At 33.1% G+C, this 23,220-nt stretch overlaps 1 protein-coding gene across 2 annotated transcripts in view; it reads right to left on the bottom strand.

The window, feature by feature from the left end:
- LOC145285880 (WD repeat-containing protein 5) overlaps positions 1-23,220 on the bottom strand; it is a 134,304-nt gene that overhangs the window by 7,845 nt on the left and 103,239 nt on the right. For both annotated transcript variants that reach the window (XM_080134342.1, XM_080134341.1), the window contains 7 exons: positions 22,651-22,734; positions 21,098-21,153; positions 18,290-18,336; positions 15,560-15,635; positions 11,923-11,956; positions 7,615-7,689; positions 1,793-1,880 (listed from right to left, as the gene is read on the bottom strand). In XM_080134342.1, the coding sequence (XP_079990468.1) occupies positions 1,793-1,880; positions 7,615-7,689; positions 11,923-11,956; positions 15,560-15,635; positions 18,290-18,336; positions 21,098-21,153; positions 22,651-22,734 (460 nt within the window). The remainder of the gene's footprint in view (positions 1-1,792; positions 1,881-7,614; positions 7,690-11,922; positions 11,957-15,559; positions 15,636-18,289; positions 18,337-21,097; positions 21,154-22,650; positions 22,735-23,220) is intronic.

Here is a 23,220-nt window from a genome sequence, read left to right as displayed (position 1 = left end):
ATCGGGCCTATCCAACCTCCCGTCTAGCCTAGTAAGGGCCAAAGTGGTGTGTTGTAGTATCATGTTATTATTTCCTAGGCATGTTCCACTCAACCACCAGGATCCCGTTCTTAATGCATTACGGGTTGCCACCAACGGTCAACTGGTGGTCCCATTGAAGGATTTTTACCCTCTGCAGGGGGGCAGTTGGTATGTTCTATCGCCCTACCAACTAGGCAAAAAAAAAAAAAAAAAAAAAAAAAAAAAAAAAAAAAAAAAAGGGTGAGGAGGTGAAGGAAAAAGAAAACGAGGGAGGGGAAGGGGAGGAGAATGTTGTTTTTGTTTTTGTTTTCGCAGAACATGACTAAGTTTTGCAAAAGGGAATAAAAAAACAAAGACATCTATGTAGGTGCGTTTCATCTCAGGAAGTCAGTAGACAGCCTGATCTGGTAGCACCAGGCGTGATGTTTTGACCTAGTTTTGTGCTGCAAGCCAGTTACTGTTTCCCCCGCTTTTCGAAGACGCAAGCTGGTAAAAGTCGGGCAAATTAAATACACACGCGACCCCCGTTGTTAAGTCGTAGATATTATCATTTAGACACGGTTTAAAAAGTTTTAAGAATGAGTGACGGCCTCGAAAACCCACTGGAAAAAAGCCTTTTGCAAACATACACAAAAAGTGAACATACACACACACACACATTTTTGCGTTTATATCTATAGATAACATTAAAAATGTCTGAAAAATATTTTCCTCTGAAGAAACTTAACCCAGTTAACCTCTAAAGAATAAATAATTTACTGCAAGTTTTTTTGGAAAACATTAATTTCTTGAGATTTTCAAAGTCATATTCGAATTCCTTGAACAAAAATACTTTTATACGGCAAAACAGCGATGTAACATTTTTACTGAAAAAGTAGTGTAAAAAAAAAAAAAAAAAAAAAAAAAAATACATAAAATAAAAAATTGGTCTTAAAGAAGAAAAAAATATCCAATCGTTTGAGGCACAAAAAAGTCATAACTTTCTTATTTTTAATCAGATTTTAAAAGATTCTTAAGTTATCAAGTTCTATTCTTGAGCGGGTATTCTTTCTGCCTATACAAGATGGTCACTGCATATTTTTTTCTAAATTTATATTTTTGATGCTTTTATTTTTGACCAGTTTTTCAGTACATTCATATTTAATTACCTAAAAAAAGGGAGAATCACATTTTTGGGAGGTAGATAGGGGATAATTTAGCAGGTGCTACTCTACAATAATATCAAAGAAATCTTGGAATATATTCATTTATAACAGTTCTAGTATTAGATCCCAGTTTCTTACATATAAAATGCATTCAACTTCCCTAACTTTTTTTTTTTAATGCATAGATAAAACTATAGGTTTTAATATTTTCAGGTGATATTTAGTGTACACCAAAGATTTCAGAAAATAATCAAATCAAATTCTAATAAAAAATAAAATGAATTCACACGTTGGAGTCAACAAACTCCAAACCACAAGACTGCCTGGCATCTTCATATTGGAAGGGAGGTAATCCTCCATGATGCGCTTGTCTTGATGCAAATGCCATTCAGTGTTCATGGACTCTGAATAGTGAATTCATTTAATTTTTATTTTATTACAATTCTATTTGTTTTTCATAATTTTTAGTGTACACTAATATTTTCAATTGATAAGTATATCCATAAAGTTTTCCTGTCAATTTATTTTGAACTGCCACATTTCTTTCGCATGCACCCCAATATAAATTAAACACCAGAATTTTTCTTCTATTTTTCCGTTATAAAATAATTTATAAATGACGATACCTGTATGTCCTTGTAATTTCTGCACAATTTCTTTCGTCTGAAGATTCCAAATATAAACCATATTATCTTCTGAACCAGATACAATCCACTAGAAAAAAAAGAAAAAGAAAATATTAGTAAAATAGTTAAAAATTAAAAAAGAAAAAAAAAATAACACCAAATATGTTACCATGACATGTATTCAGTGGGTTTCTAAGAGTATTTTGTATGTTTTAGTTTTAACTTATTTTCCAAATTTCACATATTTAATGGTCAGCTTGACAGCATTTCTTGTTCATATCTATTGATAAACGCTGATTTTCAAACCGATTAAACGTTTCAAAGTGAGTAAAACCAGTAAAAACTTTTTCAGGTAGGTAGAAGAGTAACTTATCTTGTCTGTAATAACATTTATTTGTGATATTTTTAAATTTTTGACCACTTTTTCGTATTTCTGTGGATTGTAATACAAACCTGATCAATTTATGTGATTTTTGGTGCACAATATTTTCTTTCCATGACGGATACATGCGTAAAAGATTGTTCTTTATTTTTTGTTTTTCTTGGCTGTGGAGGTGGAAAATTATAAACTAACACCAAAGAAGCAAATTCACATCTTTCCACTTTGTACATCCAGACTGAACAGTTCTCTTCATTTGGTAAACTTCTCCAAATTAGAAACCTGAAGATTTTGTATCTAGAGAAATATGTAAAAATGGTAGAATCACCTAAATTCGGTGGATTTGATATCTGCATAGTTTACTAAATTTCTAATTAAAGAAAAGAGAGCTTAAAAGATTAAAGCAAATGATTAGTAGATCATTTAACCTTTTGTTTCACTCAGCCTTTCATGCATTAAGTTTAAAAACTGATAATTTGTTCAACAGATGATAGCCGATGGTGAGTCATAGGCGACAACAGTATAAACTATTACTTTGCATGATGTCTAATGCATTCAATTAGCAATACACATGAAAAAATTGAAATAGCTTAAAATATTTCAATATTGGTATACATAGTAAGAGCTTGATGAGCTAAGAAAGAATCTTTTTAAATTTTTAAAATCTGATTACAATTAAGGAAGTTATGACTATTTTTGTGCCTCGTTTGGATATTTTCCCCTCTTTAAGACCATATGCGTTTCGTCACATTTCTTACACTACTTTTTCAGTAAAAATGTCATATCTTTGTTGAAACACAAGACTAAGAAATGAAATTTACCATATAAGTGTATTTTTGTACAAAGAATCAGAATATGCAACTGAAAATCTCCCAAAGTTTATGGTTTCCAAATAATCTGCAGTAAATGTGCATAAATATGCTGCAATTCCTTAAAAATGCCATGTATCCATAAACAGAAAAGAAGTTGGAGAACTCAGAAGTTGAATTGTCATGTGCTTTATGTACAAAAAACTTCAATTTAAACATAGGACCATTTAAAAATGAATATATTCCAATATTTCTTTGGTATTATTGTAGATTAATACCTTCTATTTACCCCTCCCAACCCCTTCTGACCCCCCCCCTCCAAAATGTGATTCTACCTTTTTAGGCAATTATGTATGAAATGCCATGAAAAACTTTAATGAAGGATAAACAAATTTATTTTAGAATTTAATGTAAAATAATTCCCCATTACAGGTCATTCTAGCGTTTTAGGGCAGTTAACTGTTTTTTTTTTTTATGGGAGATAAATCCTGTATGCTTTTTGTTTTATTTTTTTTAAGACGATTATGTGCGGTTTTAGGAGGGTTTCTATGCAATGAGAATATGGGGAGGGTTGCAATTCGGACTTTGAATTAATTGTAGGGCTAAGGAAAATTATGTGTGAACATACTGAAAACTTGACAAAACAAAAACGATATTAGAGGCGGGGCAGTTAGTTTCACAAAAATTTAATGTAAAATAATTCACCATTTCCAGGCCATTCTAGCATTTTAGGACAGTTAACCAATTTATCTTTTATGTGCATTTTTCTTTAAGGAAGGATCTATTTCTTGTTTGTTTGTTTTAGACGCTTGTATGTGGCTTACAGAGGTATTTTGTTGGGGGGGTTGCCACTCGAACTTAGTGTTATTGTTAGGGTTAAAGAGTGTTTTAGGAGGAGACTTGCCACACATTACTGGGGTTAGAGGTGAGGTTAAGAGAGCTTTTTTTTCAAAGAGCGTTCACTCATATTTACTGTTAGTGGTTCATAATTATTGGCTTTTGAAAATGTTATAAATTAAATTCAGAATATCACATTACTACTAAAATGCAAACTTATGTAAATAAGGATGTGAAACTTTACAAGAATTAGGACAAACAGACAAAAATAAATTTTATTTAAAACAAGTGACAGTTTGGGAAAATGAGTTAAAAATAAAAAACTAGACAAAATACTGTTAAAAACCCGCTGAATATATATCCGCCTATATCACGGTAACATATATTGAGCGAGTTTCTAACAGTATTTTGTCTGGTTTTTTATTTATAACTCATTTTCCCAAACTTACCGTCTGAAAGAGAGTCGGCCGCCATTTTAAATTTTCAAATACATTGGTAAACACTGTTCTTTTAGCTGAATAAACATGTTAGAAAAGTAACTTATCTTGCCTTTGATAACATTTGTTATATATTTGTTTTTTGACAACTTTTTCAAATTTATGTGTATAGTAATACAAACGAGATTTTCATACATCCTTTGATTTTGAAAAAAACATTTGTGGCTGTTCGCAGTAAAACATTGTTTTAATTCGCCGTTCAAAACTAATGCAATGAATAAAAGTACATGCAAGCTATATATCTACAAAAGTTTATTTTGGTTTTTTAACCATGTTTTTAAATTTGACCAGAAATGTAAGAAATTATAATGGATTCATAAAGCCAAATTGGTTGGGATTGTTGTTATACATTCTGAAAACCGAATAGTTCTAAACTAATGTTATTCTGATAACAAAATAGCTCTAATTAAACATATCAGAACATTTATATTCATATGTTCATGTTTTTCTTAATTCGTTTGTGAATAAAAATTAAAGAACGCGTGTTGTTTATACTGTGCTATGACTAATACTACAACTGCTGCAGTGCTGCTGCTACTAGTACTAACTTAATTTGACCAAACTCGAGAAATAGAAACTTTTCTTTTTTTTTTTTTTATACGGTGGTCACCACTTATCAAGGCCCGGAAGCCACGCAGGGATAAGGGTTATTGCAAGTACAGTACATTAGTGTGGAGATTTAATGAAGTGTTTACTTAAGAGGGCGGTTCATTAGGAATTTGTTAACGTTGGACTTGAAGACATCCAAGTTGTAGTCAGGTGGGAAGCAGGCAGACGGAACGGAGTCCACAGGCGTGCAGTTCTAAGAAAGAAGCTTTGTTCATGGAATCTACGTTTTGATTTAGGGACAGATAAAGAGTGGGGGACATTTTTCACAGTGGATTCAGTTAGACGGGTGTTTTTCGTGAAGGATTGGCGAGGGGGGACCAGAGATTGGAGTTCAGACGAGCACCTGCCATGGAAATAACGATAAAACAAGGATAGGCTCGCAACGTCTCTTCTGTGAAAGAGAGGTTGCAGGGTAGAGAAAAGGGCATCCCCCACTAAGCCAATTTTGTACTCTGTCAAGGCAGGATAGGCTGTTTTTAGCAGCTCCTGCCCAGATATGGCAGCAGTATTCCATACTTGGACATACTTGGCTTTTATATAGATAGAGAATTGCATCAGTAGTGAGATATCTTCTGGAGCGGTAGAAGGATCCCACCATCTTTCCAGCGACCTTGGCAACAGACTTGATGTACGTGTTCCATTTCAGATCAGGAGTAAAGGTCAAACCCAGAAGCTTGTCAAAACACGGGGCTTCTAGACGAGAGCCATCCATTTCAATACATGCCAGATGAGGATCAGAGCGGTGATGATGTAAAGATAGGAGTTTGGTTTTAGATGCATTAAAGGTAACCAGCCATGTCTTCCCCCACTGAACCATGCGCTCGAGATCAGAAGAGAGAGAATCAGAGAGAACTTTTGTCATTTACAGCCTTTACAGAGTGCATTGATTTCGTCTGTTCCCTGAAGAACTACTTCAGCCCCTTTGGGAATCACAGTTGATCGGCAAAGATAATCCTGAAAGCAATAAAGAAAGATGTCACTCATATCCCCCTCCCAAGTTTATTCTTTTCAAATAAAACTTTGAAGAGAACTCAGCGAATGTCTCCTTGTGCCCTTTCTTCATGAAAAAAAGCTAATCTGTATAAAAACCACTAGACGAAACAGCAAGATACCCCCCCCCCCCAATGCTGATATCAGAAAAAAAATGAATTAAAACCAACATTGGTTCCATTTACATTGTCTTGTTGGTTTCAGAAGAGATGTTTTCATGTCAAGATATGGACTTTTTTTTGTCAAGTAAATTCAAAAGTCCAATAGAAAAGAAAACATACAGACTTGATTTGACAGTTTCAGATCAGATTTCAAGTAAATTTTCAAAAAAATATTTTTACGTATATTCAAACAACAGTCCTTTTTATTTATTTGTACTCCATTAATTAGATAGAAATAATTATACATTGTTTACAAATTATAACACACTTTATAATATGAGGAATATTTTTTAACTTTCAAAATAATCAGGTTCATTTTATTACTAGATTTAGGCACTGTGGGATGAACATGCCGTTGCCTCGGAGATGCACTGCAACATCCAAGCACTCCCTCAGGGCTTGTTCCTGCAAGTAGCTATCATCCGTCTAATCTTTCACATGAATCTAAAAGCACTGTGATTAAGGTCACGTATTGTATTCCACATTGAAAAAAAAAAAAAAAAAAAAAAAAAAAAATTATATATATATCTCCTAAGGCCACTGTATCCTGGAGTTCTACTGTACCTTATAACAGTTGCATTATTTTTCAAACTTTACATGGACAAAAAGTAATCCATGCAAAACAAAAACATGAGATCACTATTTTAAATTAATGCGATATAACTCTTGTGCATTTCTCTAAATAACAGTTATGTCTCTTTAGCTTTTCATCATTTCATATTTGCTTGACAAAGGTGATAGAATGAGGAGTCCCTTAACTTTTTGGGGTTGTGGGAGCACTGCAATATTTCATGCAGCATGTCTTGGGTAAGAATAGGCGACACCCATAATGGTCACCCATTTTAGTATTGACCAGGCTCAACGTCACTTAACTTCGGTGATCTAACGAGAACCGATGTGTGAACGTAATTATGCCGTATATAATAGGATAGGAATCGCCAAAAATTTCCACCTCCAAAATTTAAAAACCTATATTCAACTATACTTTTTAAGGGTTCAAAAATACCAGACAGATTTAACAAACGAAATGGTATAGGGACAATTAATTTATGTTTGTTTTTTCCTACAATATAACCCTACAACAGAAGCACTCATGCATGACATTGCAATAATGTACACAAACCTTTAGATTATAATTTTTGATTTGTCAAATATAATTCTATAGGTATGATAATTATTAGTGCCCCGACAAAAAGAGGGTGGACCTGTAAATTCACCATTGTCCGTTTGTCCGTCCACTTTTCTCATTAACTACGTCTTGGAATTTTTAAAAAATTTTACACAAACATTAAAGGTTGTCATCCTTTTTCTTCACATGCCCAAATCATTGCAATTTTCTTCGCCGCAGGATAACTTACAAAGAGCAGATGAGAAGATGATCTCTCATATCGATCATGCACGTCTTGTCCATAATTTTTAAACATATTCATCTGACTATGATGTTGTCATTTCTAACAAGTCCGTTCATATGATCAACAATATGAAAAATAGTTATTTTATAGTCTAAAACAGATTTAGCAAAAAAACTAATTCTACTTACCTTTCCACCTGTTACTGAGAAGTTGGCAAAAATACAGTATTTTTCATTTTTGTGTCCAGTATATGTTTTCAAACACTGAAATAAAAATATTGTTCGTTAAATAAACATTAACTGTTACAACATGCAACTATCGGCTTTTTTCGTAGTTGCATATTTTTGCAAATTTTTTTTAGACATATTTTACTGGCTAATCTAATTCAAACCAAATGTTAGCTCAAGAAATAGATATTCCTAGTCATCTATACTATAAATCTCACCTGTCTGTTTAAATGTATGTATGCCTAAAACTTTTGACAAAGGTGACAGATTTTTACGAGATCGGTATCATTTTGAAGCTGGTCCCTCTGGACGACAAATATAAAAAAATTGGCTGAAAACATTCCTTCACCCTCAACCGGGCACTTTTCTACAAGGAGGGGTCGCTTTTATTGCGGATATTTTCGAAAGTCATTCTCTCTTTTCGATTTATTAGCCTTAATTAAAACCTTTGCCACTTCCGGTTTGGCAATGAGCACAACAGCAAAGACGTCATGTTTTTTTTTTTTTCAGGTTCTTTTCTTCCTTCACAGCATAGGTTCAAGCCTGCCTACTACCACTTTTTTTTTTTTTTTTTTGTTCAACACACACCTCCAAACACTTGGGCAATGCCGAGCACCCAGGCTAGTGATATGAAGTTTGAACTGCATTCATAATCAAATAAAATGTTTCAGCAATCTGTGCCAAGGAAAGAATCAACAGAAAATAATTTCAACTTTGACCGAGAAAGTGAGGCAAACAAATACATTGCTTCCTCTTCCATGACTATCCACAGCACAAAGGAATTCTAAACACGTTACAATCTTGAGTATTTTTTTGCGATTGCTGAAACTGAATTTACTAGCCTGAAATGTTTTGTTTGCCGATAATCTCCCATTTTTTATTATATAAATCTCAAATGTTGGTTTGTTTGTGTGTATGTGCATGTGCGTTCGTATGTCCGCTAAAAACTTTCACCAGCCACATCGGGCCGGGTCAAGATGAAAGAAAGAGCGATCCTTTGGATGCATAATATCTGAAAATTAGAAAAAATTAATTCTGCGGTGGTCAAACTGGACTGTTTCTTGCAAGGGGGGATGAGGGGGGGGCATTTTTGCAAGTCATGTATATGCAGCAAATTGAAAGCTTATTTAAAAAGGTTATTTTGCCGGGTCACGATGTTATAAGCTGTCGTGGTCTGATAGGCAAAAGCATTTGCCAGTAACCTTTTCCCTTCTATCTTTCGTGTTAATCAAAACAGTAGGCAGCCCAGGTAGAGAGAGGTGTTTAAAAAAAAAAAAAAAAAAAAAAGTGGTAATAGGCAGGCTCGAACCCATAACACGAAGGAGGGGAGGGGAAAAAAAACAAAACAAAAAAAACATAACATCTTAGCCAATGTCTCCATCGAACCCGTGACACGAAAGCGGAGACCCTGAGATCTTACCGCTGCGCTACAACAACAAAGGAAGTGAAAAGCGTTTAAACGTCAATCAAAAGCTGTTGGCTCACTGATAATTAGGTCAGGAGTCGCTGAAGAAATGAAATCTCTTGTTGTATTTATTTTCTTCACCACGAGGTTGTTTCCAGCTCCCAGGTGTTGAAATGAATAGCACTTGTCTGATATGAGGGGTTTTACACAAACTGATTAAAGCTAATTGCTTTCTGGACGTCCCCCGCCTAAACTGCCTTCACTGTCGTTAGTTTTGCCTTTTTATATGAAAAACACAAACAGGCGGGACCACGGGATAGCGTGAATTTCATAAAATAAGTCATTCAAATAAAAGACAGAGACACCCTCCTTTTGTAAATCAGAGATATTATAATCTAGGGGTATATAAAAAGTAAGAAAAAAGCCCTTGCCGGACATACAAAAAACGTGCATACACACACAAACACATTTTCGCTTTTAATAATAGATTTTCAAAATATGTATCTTTTTTTTTACTAGCTTATTTCTGTATCAAAATGTCTAAAAATTTCCTTTCAATTGAAGAATCATTCAGCAAATACATAGCACCTTTATTTTTATCATAGAAAAATGAAATAACCAGAAATAAATAGACACAAAATATATTTACATGTAAACAAAAGAAATTGCTGATGATTGAAATGTTTCTCATAGGTAAAATTAAAATGTCTAAATTAAAAATTCCAAATCTAAGTTTTTACTAATGAGCCTAAATGACTTAATTTAAAATCAAATTTAATTTCACAAAACTGATGCTAGAAATTCAAAGGAAACATTTTGACATAATTTTAAATAAATTTGGATTTTTGTTTTATTTTTTTTCTTCAATTATGTATACATGTATATCTGTGTGGGTGCGTGTGCGGGTGTGATGCCAATAGTGATAAGATAAATTTTAAACTTGTAAAAGTTTCAAAACATTGGTAATTTTATAAAAAGTTCTCTAAAATTCACTTAAATATAAAGTAAAATTATTGACTATAGTTAAGGGCAACCCAAAGGCTCCTGAGGTGTAAGAGAGGAAGCCATTCCTTTCCCAGAATTACTCCACTTACTCTTTCTCACGTTATAATGAGGAGTTTTTAGCAAGGGGGCATCAAATACTATTTTTTTTTTTTTTTGAGTCTTTAGACTGACTCAACCAAGGATTGAACCCTGGTCTTCTGGCTCCTGCATCTTAAAATGTTTATAAGAAAGTGATCCGAATCATTGAATTGCTTTGATTTGGAAATACAGTTATTTATATTGTTGACACCACAACCAAGACCAGATTACATGGAGAGAAGCAATAACACCACCAACACCAGAGCACCTACAAGAAGAACTGAACATGACAACCGACAACAAACGGTATGCATATTAAAGGTATTGCTACACAGACTTCGGGTCATGCACATTTTGTGCGCTCTGAGTATCAGAGCAGTAATTCTCAGTGACCAAGGATTGTCTGGTTACAATTTGAAGAGTTCATCATTATATGAAGATAAAAGTGTAGCTACGGGAACTTGGCGTTAGTATGTGTGTTGGGGCTAGTGATAGCCCAATTACATTAATTGGTAACATGAAGCAAGATTTGCCCCCCCCCCAGGGGGTTACGTTGTTTCCTTTAATAAAGTCTTCAAATTACCAGTCCTAAGGAATGAATAAAAGAACAGCTTTCTGTATCTTGTTTTTACATTCCATGAATAATGTTTCTGACAGAAGGAGAAGAATTGCTGCTAACTGGGTAGGCTAGTTTTTGTCCTTGAAGATTTTTTTGTTTTTTTTTAACCTTCTTACATTAAGTATTTTCATGCTTTGTCTGGAGTCCCTACTGAGTGGACCTTCTCTAAAAGGCATTCACATGAAGTGGATTTAGCTGACTATCCATTGGATTCAATGCATCCGGAACAAAACCAAGGCATAGTGAGTAATTGAGCACGTTAACATTTAAACTGGTAACATTTAAACACTCCTTAAATCAAAGGGCCTGACATCTTAATGCCAGACCTGTATGGTCCTTAGAGGACAACATTGTTATTTCTTAACATTGTGATGAATGGAGAAAGGTTAGTCAAACATTGGTCCAAGTTCTCAACAAATCTATAAGACAATCAAACTATTTTAATCGTCTCAGCAATAGGTTGCTCTCCAGTGGCAATAAACTGGTTTACTGACGGTTTTAAAACATTGAGGAGGTACATACAAAAAGAGTTCTGAGGTGCTGGATTACAGAGAAACTCTGTACAGAAAATAAGGCAGATCGCCTAAAAAGCAAAGTTTGATTAATACTATAAACTGAAATTACCTCAGCTTATTTCAGACACTTCAGAGATATCTTTTTGACAATCAGTTTCACAATGACTTATTTCTTACGTTTTTTTTTTTTTTTTTTTTTCCATTTTCAACCACTGGTCACTGAGAATTACTGCTCTGATACTCAGAGCGCACAAAATGTGCACTACGTGAAGTCAGCGTGGCAATACCTTTAACATGCAGGCTGTTTGTTGTCAGTCGTCAGGTTGAGTTCTTGTAGCTGCTTGACAATGCTACTGCTGTCAGGCTGGGGTATTATCCAGTTTAGTCTTAGCATGTTCACCCTCCGAGGTTTTACCTTATCTTTGAGAAAAGGTGAGTTGATCGCTAATCACTTAAGGTGCTCTACCAAGGAACGCCAATGGGGCTGCTCAGATATTTTTGTGACTCATAATATGCTAATCCTAATATACTAGTTTTTTTTTGTTTTTTTTTAACTCAACCCCTAATTTAGTGTCTAAGCTACTGGAGAGGTAAATAAAATAAATTGTGAGGAGCATTCAAGGGAATTAAATTCCATATTGACTTACTTTGCCTTTACTGTAGTCCCAAAGTTTAAGAGTACTGAAATAGAAATAAATAAATAAATAAATAAAAATGATAAACTTGAAGTTGATTCTAAAATTCTTGGCCAGATTTCATGCAAATATTCATCTGTATATTTTATATAAAATATTTTCATGCTCTACGAAATTTTTTTTGTAGTATAACATTTTAATATTGGTTTTTAAGGAGAAATGAAAATATTTGGTTCTTGTTCAGAATTACCTGTAAAAAAAAAAAGTATGATATACATATCTGTGACGCTATTAAAATATCATATTCCAAAAATTACGTAAATTGATCAAGTAATTTTATTTTTATAAAGAAATCATTTTTAAGCAATTAAAGGAAATTTGTAGGCTTTACAACAAAAATCTCACAAGTTTTCACTTATTTGTTTATATATATATATATATATATATATATATATATATATATATATATGTATATATATTTTCAAAATGGCAAGTGAAACAGTCAATTCTTCAATACTCATAAAATTGGATTTTCTTATTTAAAAATTTATCATTTAAGAATAAAACTACCTGATCTATTTACGTAAGTTTTGGAATATGATATTTTAATTTTCTCATTGGTAAGTACAGCACACAGAATTTTTAAATTTGTTTTATATAGGAAAAATTTTGGACAAGAATAAAATATTTTTTAATTGCATCAGTTTTAGATGCATAAGAAACATTAATGTTGACAAATCAATAACAATCGTTTATATACAAGAAGATCATCATAAACGAACAAAAATGACAATTATTTGATTAGAACAGGTAATAATGAATCCCCAAAATTCTTTTTACAAAAGAAAAAAAGTGGGTGGGAGGAGGGATGACACCACATATCCGTAAGAAATGTACAAATGCTTGTGCATAAAAAAAGGTACCCACAAAATATGGCAGCTAAAAATTCAAATGACAGCAAAACTTTATGAAGTATTTACTTGGTATTGAAAAATATTATAGTTTATCGAAAATTACGAAAAATGGAGTAATTTTATTTTTTATTTATGAAATTCAGCTATGCATCGTAGTTGGGATTTTCATCTTAGTTAATGACTAACATGGTCTCCTCTTGATATCAAAAGCATAAAATTAAGTTGTATTTTTGATTAGTAGGCTGCTTGGCATTGCCAGGTCATAAGATACACTTAAATATATTTTCACTCATGGAGATTTTGTATTTATTATTTTTATACTCTCAATTCTCTACTGATTATTCTATTGTACCCAATACATAGTAGTGGCCTCCCAGTGTGGCTCGGTTGTAAAATATGCTTAAATAATATTTTAATTTATGCAGATTTTGTATTTATTATTATAGAGTCAATTCTCTATTGATTATATTGTACCGAATATATAGAGATTTAAAAAGTTTTAAAAGTGGGTGCCATCAGATGGCATGGAAATGGAAGTCTCCATTTTAAAATTATATTTTACTAGCAGGCCACCTAGCATTGCCCAGCTTTAAAATAAGCTTAAATAATAAATTTTAATTTATGCAGATTTCATATTTATTATTTAAAGTCAATTCTCTATTATTATATTGCATTCAATATATAGTAGTTTCAAAAGTTAAAAAAAAAGAAAAAGAGTTGAGTGTCATCAACTGGAATCGAAACCAAAACATAGCTATACAGCCTTATCCATTACCGTCTTATCTAAACCCATTCACATATAAAAAACTGCAAAAAACAATGTTTAACCTATACAGTTATATTTACGCATGACATATCTGTCAAGTGCCATATATTTTTCAATTTTGACTCATTAGCAGCTATTTTTTACTGGCTAAAAACCAAATAGAATTTGTTTCACAGGTCCAAATACCCTATATATCAAGTTTCAAGTCTGTACACCAAAAACTGACAGGAGTTTGGTAGAGATCATTCCTCAGACAGACAACAAGGTCACTATATATACATATAGGATTAAAATTCTACTTTTTCCATAATTTTTGGTGTATAGCAATATTTTTCAATACCAAGTACTTTATCAAGTTTTGTCATTTTATTTTTAACTGCCATATTCCACAGGCATATTTTATGTACAAGTACTGTATTTGCTTTATTCAGTATAAGAATCACCTTACACAGCCAATACAAATATATTTCTAATGAAAAGAGGCAGATGTAAGAAGTTTCAACAAATGTTTGAACATTTACATCTACCGGAAAATGAAACAGACATATGTATACACACATATATATATATATATATATCAGTTTAAACTGTGATCTTTGGGCTAATGTCGAAATGGAGTATGGTTCCTTTATCATGCTAACAGATCATCCTCTCTGGTATTACTTTCTGTTTAAGGAGGGGGGGTAGGGGGGATTTTTTTTTTTTTTTTTAAATCTTCCGAAGAACGCCTACCGAGGAATACATACCAACAATTCCTTGTTTTTTTCATAACTGGGTTGGTGGAGTAAAAACATTTTGACTCTTGTTTCCTCCGACTTTCTTCGGTAGTTGATAACTTGGAAATTTCTAACTAATGTTGGGATGATTAATCGGAATCGACAAAATCGGAGCTTTTTGGGGTATCGGAATTGGTATCGGAAAAATTTCCAATGTCAAAACCGATTCCTTAAATTATCTTTTTTATTTGATTTTGGTTTAAGAAACATCTTCCATTGCTTGTAGTAATAAATATTTACCGATTTAAACTTCCAGTAAAACTAAAATCTCTAGATCACCCCTTCAAGTGCGTTTTTACATTTGAGAACATATATGCACATTTAAGATGTGTTTTTTTCAGTAATTGGGACAAAATAACACGTTTCTAGTTAAACATTTAAAGATTTATAAAGAATCTGTATCGGTAATTGTATCGGACTTGTCCCATCACTATTTCTAACCAATTTTTTTTATATGATTGTCACGTTTTAATAATTTTACAAAATAAGGAAAAAAGGTGAAGAGTTGGAAGTCAGATGAACAAAAATCAGGTCTGTAAAAAAAAAAAAAAAAAAAACCCTACCGATTCTTCATCATTGAAGTCAGAGTCGAGAACTCAAGTCTAAGTTTTATTTCCAGCTTTCACTCAATTAGGATTGTTACAAGTTTGGTTTGGTTGTTTTATGGCATATCAACCCTTTTAAGGTTATTTAATGCCAAATTCTGGAAATAGTATTCATGTTGCATCCAGTTATTTTGTAGAAAGTTTTTTTATTCTTTAAGCTCTTTGTATCTTCAATCGTTAGTTTGTAATGTTTGGTTTGATTGTTTTATAGTGGATTTTATCGATTTTGTTCCCTGCCCTGCAGAACATGAACGAGTTTTGCAATGGTAGAAGAAAAAGGGTTACAGTATTAATGCTTGGCACATTTTTAGTTAGGAAACCAGTCAGGAAATGGAGGAGTTCGAAAAAGGGGAAATGGCAAGACGGAAAAGGGGGAAAAGTTGGGTTGTTGTTTTTGTAGAACATAATTTAATTTTGCAAAAGGAAGTAGAAAAACAAAAAGCATCAATGTTAGGTGCATTTCGTCCCAAGAAGCCAATATCTTCAGACAGCCTGATCTGTTAGCACCAGAGGATTGATAAAAGCAGTTTGTATCCTGATGTAATCAAATTTGTAACATGGCAGATTGAAAAGAAACTCGACACTCACTTATCGAGCGTGGCTGCGAGGATGTATTTTCCATTTGGAGAAAACTTCACAAAGGATACAGGAGGATTATCATCATCTGGAAATTAAACAAATTGGAAAGAAGATTAGATTAAGATTTGAATATAAAATGATAAGAGAAAACAAGTATAAAAATAGAAAGAGAAAGAGAAGAAAAAATTCTTTTTGAAAATATTTTACTTTGATCTATTCTTATGATGAAAAAGGTTCTTTCCTCTTTCCAAATGTTACGTGGAATATAAACTGATAAAAGAATAATCAAGCAAATATTATGCTTTTAATTTGTCAACTGATTTTCAGTAAAATTATTAAATGTAAAGGTCACTTTATTGTTTGTTTTAAAGTACAGAATGCTCTCGAGTGACGTGAAAATAATTGGCAAAGAAGTTGTGACAAACTGGTTATTTGCAATTTGATGCTGAAAATAGCTCGATGCCATACTAGTGGGTAATTGTTACGGCTTTACCTTATGTGCTACAAAGAAAAAAAAAATCCTATCTTTTTCTCTTACTTTCCCTCTCTGTCCTGCTCTAACCAAGTCTGTCAACCTGTTCCACAAATCCCCAAACCTCAACATGAAATATCTCCAGAAAAAAAAAACAAAAAAAAAACGAATATAAACCTCCTCCAACATAGACCCCTACTACCATGTCTCCTTCTCCAACATTCAGGGATCTACGTTCCAAATTTCCAGAGGTTGAAACCCAATTACAGGAGACGAAACCAGATATATTCTTCCTAAGTGAAACTGACATACGACTGACCACTTCCCTAGATGAGTTCATAATTAAAGGATACTCTAACTTAACATCTAAATCTGACCCCCAAGATCGCCATGGGTATGGAATATGTGCCTACATTAAAGATGGCTTTCTGTGTGGGAGGGATATCTTCAGAGAAGACCCTAATTTACCTTATATGTGCTTCCAGGTTGCACTTGCTTACACCACTGCATTTATATTTGCCCTCTATTGCCTCCACAACAGTGGGGTTACTATCTTTAAGTGTATATCAGAGAAAATTGACCACATCCTGTCTGCTCATCCTTCGGCTAACATTCACATTTATGTTCACAATGTGGAATAGCTGACCCATTCAAACAAGACAGCTGATAGGGGAGGTTATGTCATGATTTCGCCATTGCCTATGACCTCACTCAGATTGTTCACGAACCTACCGGCCAGTATGCAAACCTTCTAGATCTTTTTCTCACAACTTTCCTGAGCTATGTTCATGTTTCGTTTGATCTCCTCTGGGATCTTCTGACCACTCGGTTGTATTAGTTAAGATAAAAATGAAATATAAGTCTTTAGACGTACCTCCCCACAGTACTTTATTTCGATACTCTATGGCTGACTGGGATAGCTTCCGTACATTCATATCTGATCTACCTCTGCATTCCATGTTTAAAAAGGATGTGTTCTCTATAGTATCAAACCTGACTGAATGGTTAATTGTAGGCATAGATCGATTCATGCCATCCAAAAAATTCCAGCAAAAACCTAATAGCCAGCCATGGTTTTCCCCAGAATGTGCTGCTGTCATCGCGCACAGAAATCACTTTTTCCATAGCTACCAATGTAATAGATGTACTGAGACTAAACCAGCTTTTAGGACTGCCAGGAACTACTGTAAAAGAGTAATAAAAAATGCAAGGGAGCTATATGCTCAGTCCGTTAAATCAAAAGTAGCTGAACAGCAAACAACACGCTATGCAACATACAAATATCTATGCGTGAGGTCGCCAAGCTAATCAAGAACCTTGATTCTAGTAAAGCAACTGTCCTGACGGCATTCCAATTATAGTGTTGAAAAAGCTTCAACCAGAACTTGCCCCCATATTTATGTTCAATGAATCATATTCCATTATTATTTTTTTATTACTCACGTTCACCCCTAACAACGCATATCGCCACTTGGACATAAGGGGCTACTAATTGAGACCATGCCTAGGAAAGATTAACAAGATCTTGGTTTACATAACATTTGAACTTCTGCATATCAGCACAATCAGGGTAGCAGGGAGGGAATCCCAAAGTCTAGCTATTTGAAGGAAGAAGCTATTAAAGTAAAAAGCTTTCTGACATTTAGGGACCTCAACAGAAGGGACGTGGTTTTGTTGCTAAGCAAGCTTGTCAGGAATGCATGTCAAGGGGGGGCACAAATGCAATGAGTTTATCAAAACACATTCCATTAAAATACTTGTAAAACCGGCACAGAGATGCAACATTGCGTTGATGGCACAGGGATTGGAGGTCTAATTGATAAATTGGGATCTATTAGATTAGAGACCCCTTTTTTGAACCCTATCCAAGAGGGAGAGACTAGCGGTAAATGCACCAGCTCAGATGTGGCAACAATACTCCATGCATAAGCGAATGGTGGCCTTGTAGAGGTACAGGATACTCTTGAGTAGTTTTCTAGCATGATAGAGGGTACCCACCTTTCTTGCAGCAGTCGTCATATTTCATATTAAATAGCTGCATGCATAAAACAGACAAATCAAACCTAAAGTTGGTCTATCTTTAGTTTTTGGAATTACATGATGAAAAAGTATGGTGACCAAAGATAACATTTCTTAAGAATTTAAAAAAGTAGAAATTTGATGAGCATGTCAATAAAAAAAAAACTATATAGCATAAATGGAACCTTTTTCAAGACAATAAATAACAGTTAAAACTTCTACATCAAATTAAAACATCAAACATTTACCTATCAATGTCTTGAGGCACTGTCCAGAGGCTGTATCCCATATTCGGCTGAAAGAAAGAGGGTGAAAAAAATTTGTTAAATTTTATATTATTAGCTGTATATATCCAGTGTTGCCAGGTTGAAACACATTGGCAGCCGAAGGGTTCAGTCAGGATTTAAGAGACACTGAACATCCTAACTTCTTACGATTTTCCCCGTAAGTGGATCACATGTTCGATTTATGGACGCATATTAACACATCCATTTTCACCTATGAAAATTCAATGAAAAATTTCTCTCGTAGTTTAAAGGGGAAATAACTCTCACAGCTTAAACAACTTACTTCCATTTTTAAAGGCAACTAGTGTCCACTAATAATAATTAAAAATAAATTAAACAAATTTAATTAAAAATAAAAATAAAATAAACTTTAAACAATATTTTCAAACAGAACAATTAAAACAATTCTATTACAAACAATTAATAAAATCGAGCTAATTATTAAAATAGATCTACAAGATTAAAAGCAAGCAAGGACGCTCGGACGATCCAGAGTTTCATGATTAAGATACAGACTATATATATATAACTAATACAGATCAAAGAAAAGTTTACTACAACTCTAATAATACTAAATTACTGATGTTTAAAAAGTAATTAATGCAGGTGTAAATAGCATAATGATTATCAGCAAAGATTATGAAACTGGCAATAGGACTTCAAATCCGACCGCAACACTGATATTCACTTTTAAATTAATTACTTTTATGTGGGAAAGGCAGGAATTCAGATTTCCATATACAGTTCAGGCTAACTTTCAGTCTTAAATTCCCAGCTTACTGAAGGTTTAATGGAAATAAGGACATTTGACTCAAAAAAATGGATAATACAATCCAAGTAGAGATATTATCAATTATGTATTAAAAATTAAAGCACGACAAATGTACGACAAAGCACAACAACTGCTCCTGCTGATTCTCTATTCACATGATATTTCGGTACGTCATTCAAGCAACCTGGGATTCTTATTACAAGAACAAGAAGGAACCGATTTTAATTTAGACAGATTGGGATGCTGCACCCTCACCCAGACTGATATGTCAAGATTTAGGAGAATTAAATAATTTGTTAATATATTTACTTTTCATTGCCATTTTTCTTTGGTAAATGCTTATGATTAAAAAATTGAGTATGAAGTTAATTGCTTGTCACTCAATGAAAATAAAATTATCAATTTCATCGCCTTATTTTCCTTGGTTAGGAGATTGGTGTTTTCTGACAGCCTGAAACCTCAGCTTGGTAGTCTTTGAGGATTAATTCTGTTCAAATTCCATTGTCTTTGTTGATGATTTCATCCAAGTTCCTTGGGTCGTCCAATTTGTTCCAACCCCACCACTTCAAGGTCTCTGCATTTTCTTATATCTAAGGAATGTTCCTCTCAATGTGACCAAAAGAATGGAGATAAAAATTATTTTTTATTTAGGAGTCCATTTCATTTCAGTAAGCATAGATTTTTTTTTAAACACTTAGCAAGGCCTGGGAGGCTACCTGTGGAATAGGGTTAATGAGTGTATGGTACTCATCAGAATAGAGTTTGATTATTTAAGTGGATGGCTGAAAAAGAACTTGTTCACATGGGACTTTAAGATGACCATGTTGTAGTCAGCCGTAAAGTAGGCCATGTTCCACAGGTGAGCAATTGATCTTCATTATGCTAAACCGCCAGTCAGTCGTAATGATAGTTACAACTGCACTTGATGTTGTTAATATAACCATGGCGGAGATCATAGTCCCACCTAATATCATATACATCACTTAAAATCCTTTTCTCAGGATTTTCTTTAAACAAAAAATTTTTTTTTTTTTTTTTACACAGTGGTTACCACTTATCAAGGCCCGGAAGCCACTCAGGGATAAGAGTTATTGCAAGTACATTACGTTAGTGTGGAGATTTGATGAAGTGTTTACTTAAGGGGGTGGTTAATTAGGAGTTTGTTAACGTTGGACTTGAAGACATCCAAGTTGTAGTCAGGTGGGAAGCAGGCAGACGGAACAGTTTCACAGGCATGCAGTTCTAAGAAAAAGCTTAAGGTAAATTTTTACGACGTACCCCAGCGTATTATAAACACCCCAACCTCCTTATGCTAAGAATGGCTTTCGGAATACCCCCCCCCATGTTAAGAACGGCTTTCAAGGTTGGGAGTGGTGGTGCTTATTCCGAAAACTGTCTTTAACATGGGGAGGTTGAGGTGTTTATAATATGCTGGGGCACGTCGTAAAAATTTACCCAAAATAAGCTCATTTACGGTAAACTTTAGTTTAATATAGAGTATAGAGTAATTTACAAAAAAATCATATTTCCTCTGGAATTTTTGCATAATTATTATTACATCATTTATACCAGCATATATAAGTGTTGAGTTTGCTAATGAATACTGAATTGTGACAATTTCTTGTTGACATACCTCTCTCTAAAGAGGACAATAAAACATATTACATTATATCCCCATCCCCATTTCCTCAAAAAAGGATGTAAAAATTGGATATATATCTATATAATAAAGTAATCTTGATTTTCCTTCTCCTGTATCTACAGTTCCAATAGGAAAATAAAACACTTGCTAAACAATTCTTTCATAATTTAGACGTACAGCATTTCTTTTATTGTGTTTTGCAAAACTACTAGTATTTTACTATTGTTACACGATTGGTTATTTAACATTTATTATAAACCATAGAACAGATACATTTTTATTAACTCTAGTTACCCGATAAATACATCTGATCAATTTGAATGGCTTAAAATGTAGAAAACTAAATTATACTTACCACAGGCCATCATAACTACTTGATACAATTAGTGAACCATCTCTGTTGAAATGAACCTGAATAGAGAGAGAGAGAGAAAAGAAATCGATGTGCATTCACATAAAAATGAAGAGGAAATACAATTAGGTGCTTGTCCAGCTCTTCCCCAATTAAAAAAAAAAAAAAAAAAAGATATAGATAACCGTGACGAAAAGAAAATATTGTACACAAAAAAAAAAAAAAAAAAAAAAAAAATCATGTGATGAAAGTAGTTTTATTTTTAAGAAAATCATTTTTAAATGAATTCAAATTTTTCCAATGCCTTCCCCACGTTAAAAATGTCTTTTTTGAAGCACACAAATTTGAATTATTTGGAATTATTTCCCTTGTTTCTTCAGAATGTTTTGAAGATGGTGTTGTGAAATCATCGCTTGTAGCTTAGCCATAAAATTAATTTTCTCATTTAAAAATGAAAATAAAATTACTTTTATCAAGTTACATGATTTTTGGAGTATGATACTTTCTTTTCATCACGAGTATGTAGATCATTCAAATTTCTTTTTTATAAAGGAAAATTCTGAACCTAAAATTAAATATATGTATGCATGTACGGATGTCATAATCACACTGACAACGGTTCTTGTCAGATCACCAAAGTTAAGCAACGTTGAGCCTGGGAATTCTAGGTGGCATATATGCTCCCCGCTTATTTTTGCATTGTTTCCAATCAACCTGAACCTCCACTTGGCATCGGTATTTAACAATGCAAACTCAGGAGAGGTGTGGTTGGAGATTGGCAACTCTTGCCACAAAATTTCCATGTGCAGGCATCCATTGTCTTAAGACTGAAGGAAGTGAGTATCCATTGTCTCAAGACTGAAGGAAGCTACCAGATTATATATATATATATATATATATAGTCTTTGAAGTTTTTAACCTTTAAAACTATACAAAAAAATATTTTTTATCATTCGTTAGAAAACCATCTAGTCAGTCATTTAATCACCTGCAATCACTGCATCAACTTGCTCTCAAATTTACTATAATACCAATAATTTATTTTTCAAGGGATCATCAGTTGTTTACCATGTAATACTGTTTTGGGGATTTAATATATATATATATATATATATATATATATATATCAGTGATGCAAGAATTGAACTGAACTATTTTTTTTTTTTTTTTTTAATTTTTATTACAAAGACATTTAAAAAAAAAAAAAAAAAAAAAAAAAAACTAAAATAAGAAATTATGTTTTGGAATTCTTGAATTGAGGATTGATAATTTTGATCACTCAGACAACTAATATCTTGGATATTATTCTCATAACAGACATGTGGTGCAACAGATAAATAAAAATAAAAAATAAAAATGAATTAAGGTTTCTACTTTGTGATGGATGGTAGAACAAGAACAATCTACCTCTGTGGTAGAAATAAAATGTTCAGTTCAACAGTTAGTATAGATTCCAAAGGTCGATAAGATACACCTAAAGAAGGTTGGATGAAACATTGTGAGAATACCATACAAATTGATAAAAAAATATGAAATAGGAAAAATTATTTACTTACAGCAGTTACAGGGTCCGAATGTGCTGGTAACGTCTTTAAACATTTACCAGTCTTTACATCCCAAATTCTTACACTTTCATCAAACTAGAAGAAAAAAAAAAAAAAAAAAGTCAAATAAATGTAACATTTATATATAAGTGACATTGTCTGCCTGCGGAACGGTTCTTATCAAACTCCTCTGTAAATTTTTGATCTACAGACTTGAAATTTGATATATAGGAGATTTGGAGCTGGGGAACAAATTCGAGTAAAAATAGCTGATATGGAGGTGAAAATTGAAAAAAAAAAAAAAAAAAACCCCCCCAAAAAAACGTGAAACTTGGCAGGTGTCAATCGACTAAACATTTAACTCTTACGCACATACAAATATACATTTATACAGTTAAATCAATTAATTTTTAAAGTTCCGATATTCATTGTTAGCTCAGATAGTAACGAATAAGGCTGGATAGCTTTATGTTTTAGTTTTGATTCACCTAATTTATATTTTTTAAAACTTTTAATCGCTACTATATATTGGGTACAATATAATAATCAATAGAGTATTATATCTCTCTCTCTCTCTCTCTC

This window comes from Euprymna scolopes, chromosome 10, assembly GCF_053919585.1.
Source record: "Euprymna scolopes isolate OS-2025 chromosome 10, ASM5391958v1, whole genome shotgun sequence".
NCBI classification, from domain to species: domain Eukaryota; kingdom Metazoa; phylum Mollusca; class Cephalopoda; order Sepiida; family Sepiolidae; genus Euprymna; species Euprymna scolopes.
The sequence above is the reverse complement of the archived record's forward strand: the minus strand, read 5'-3'. Positions and strand labels throughout refer to the sequence as shown.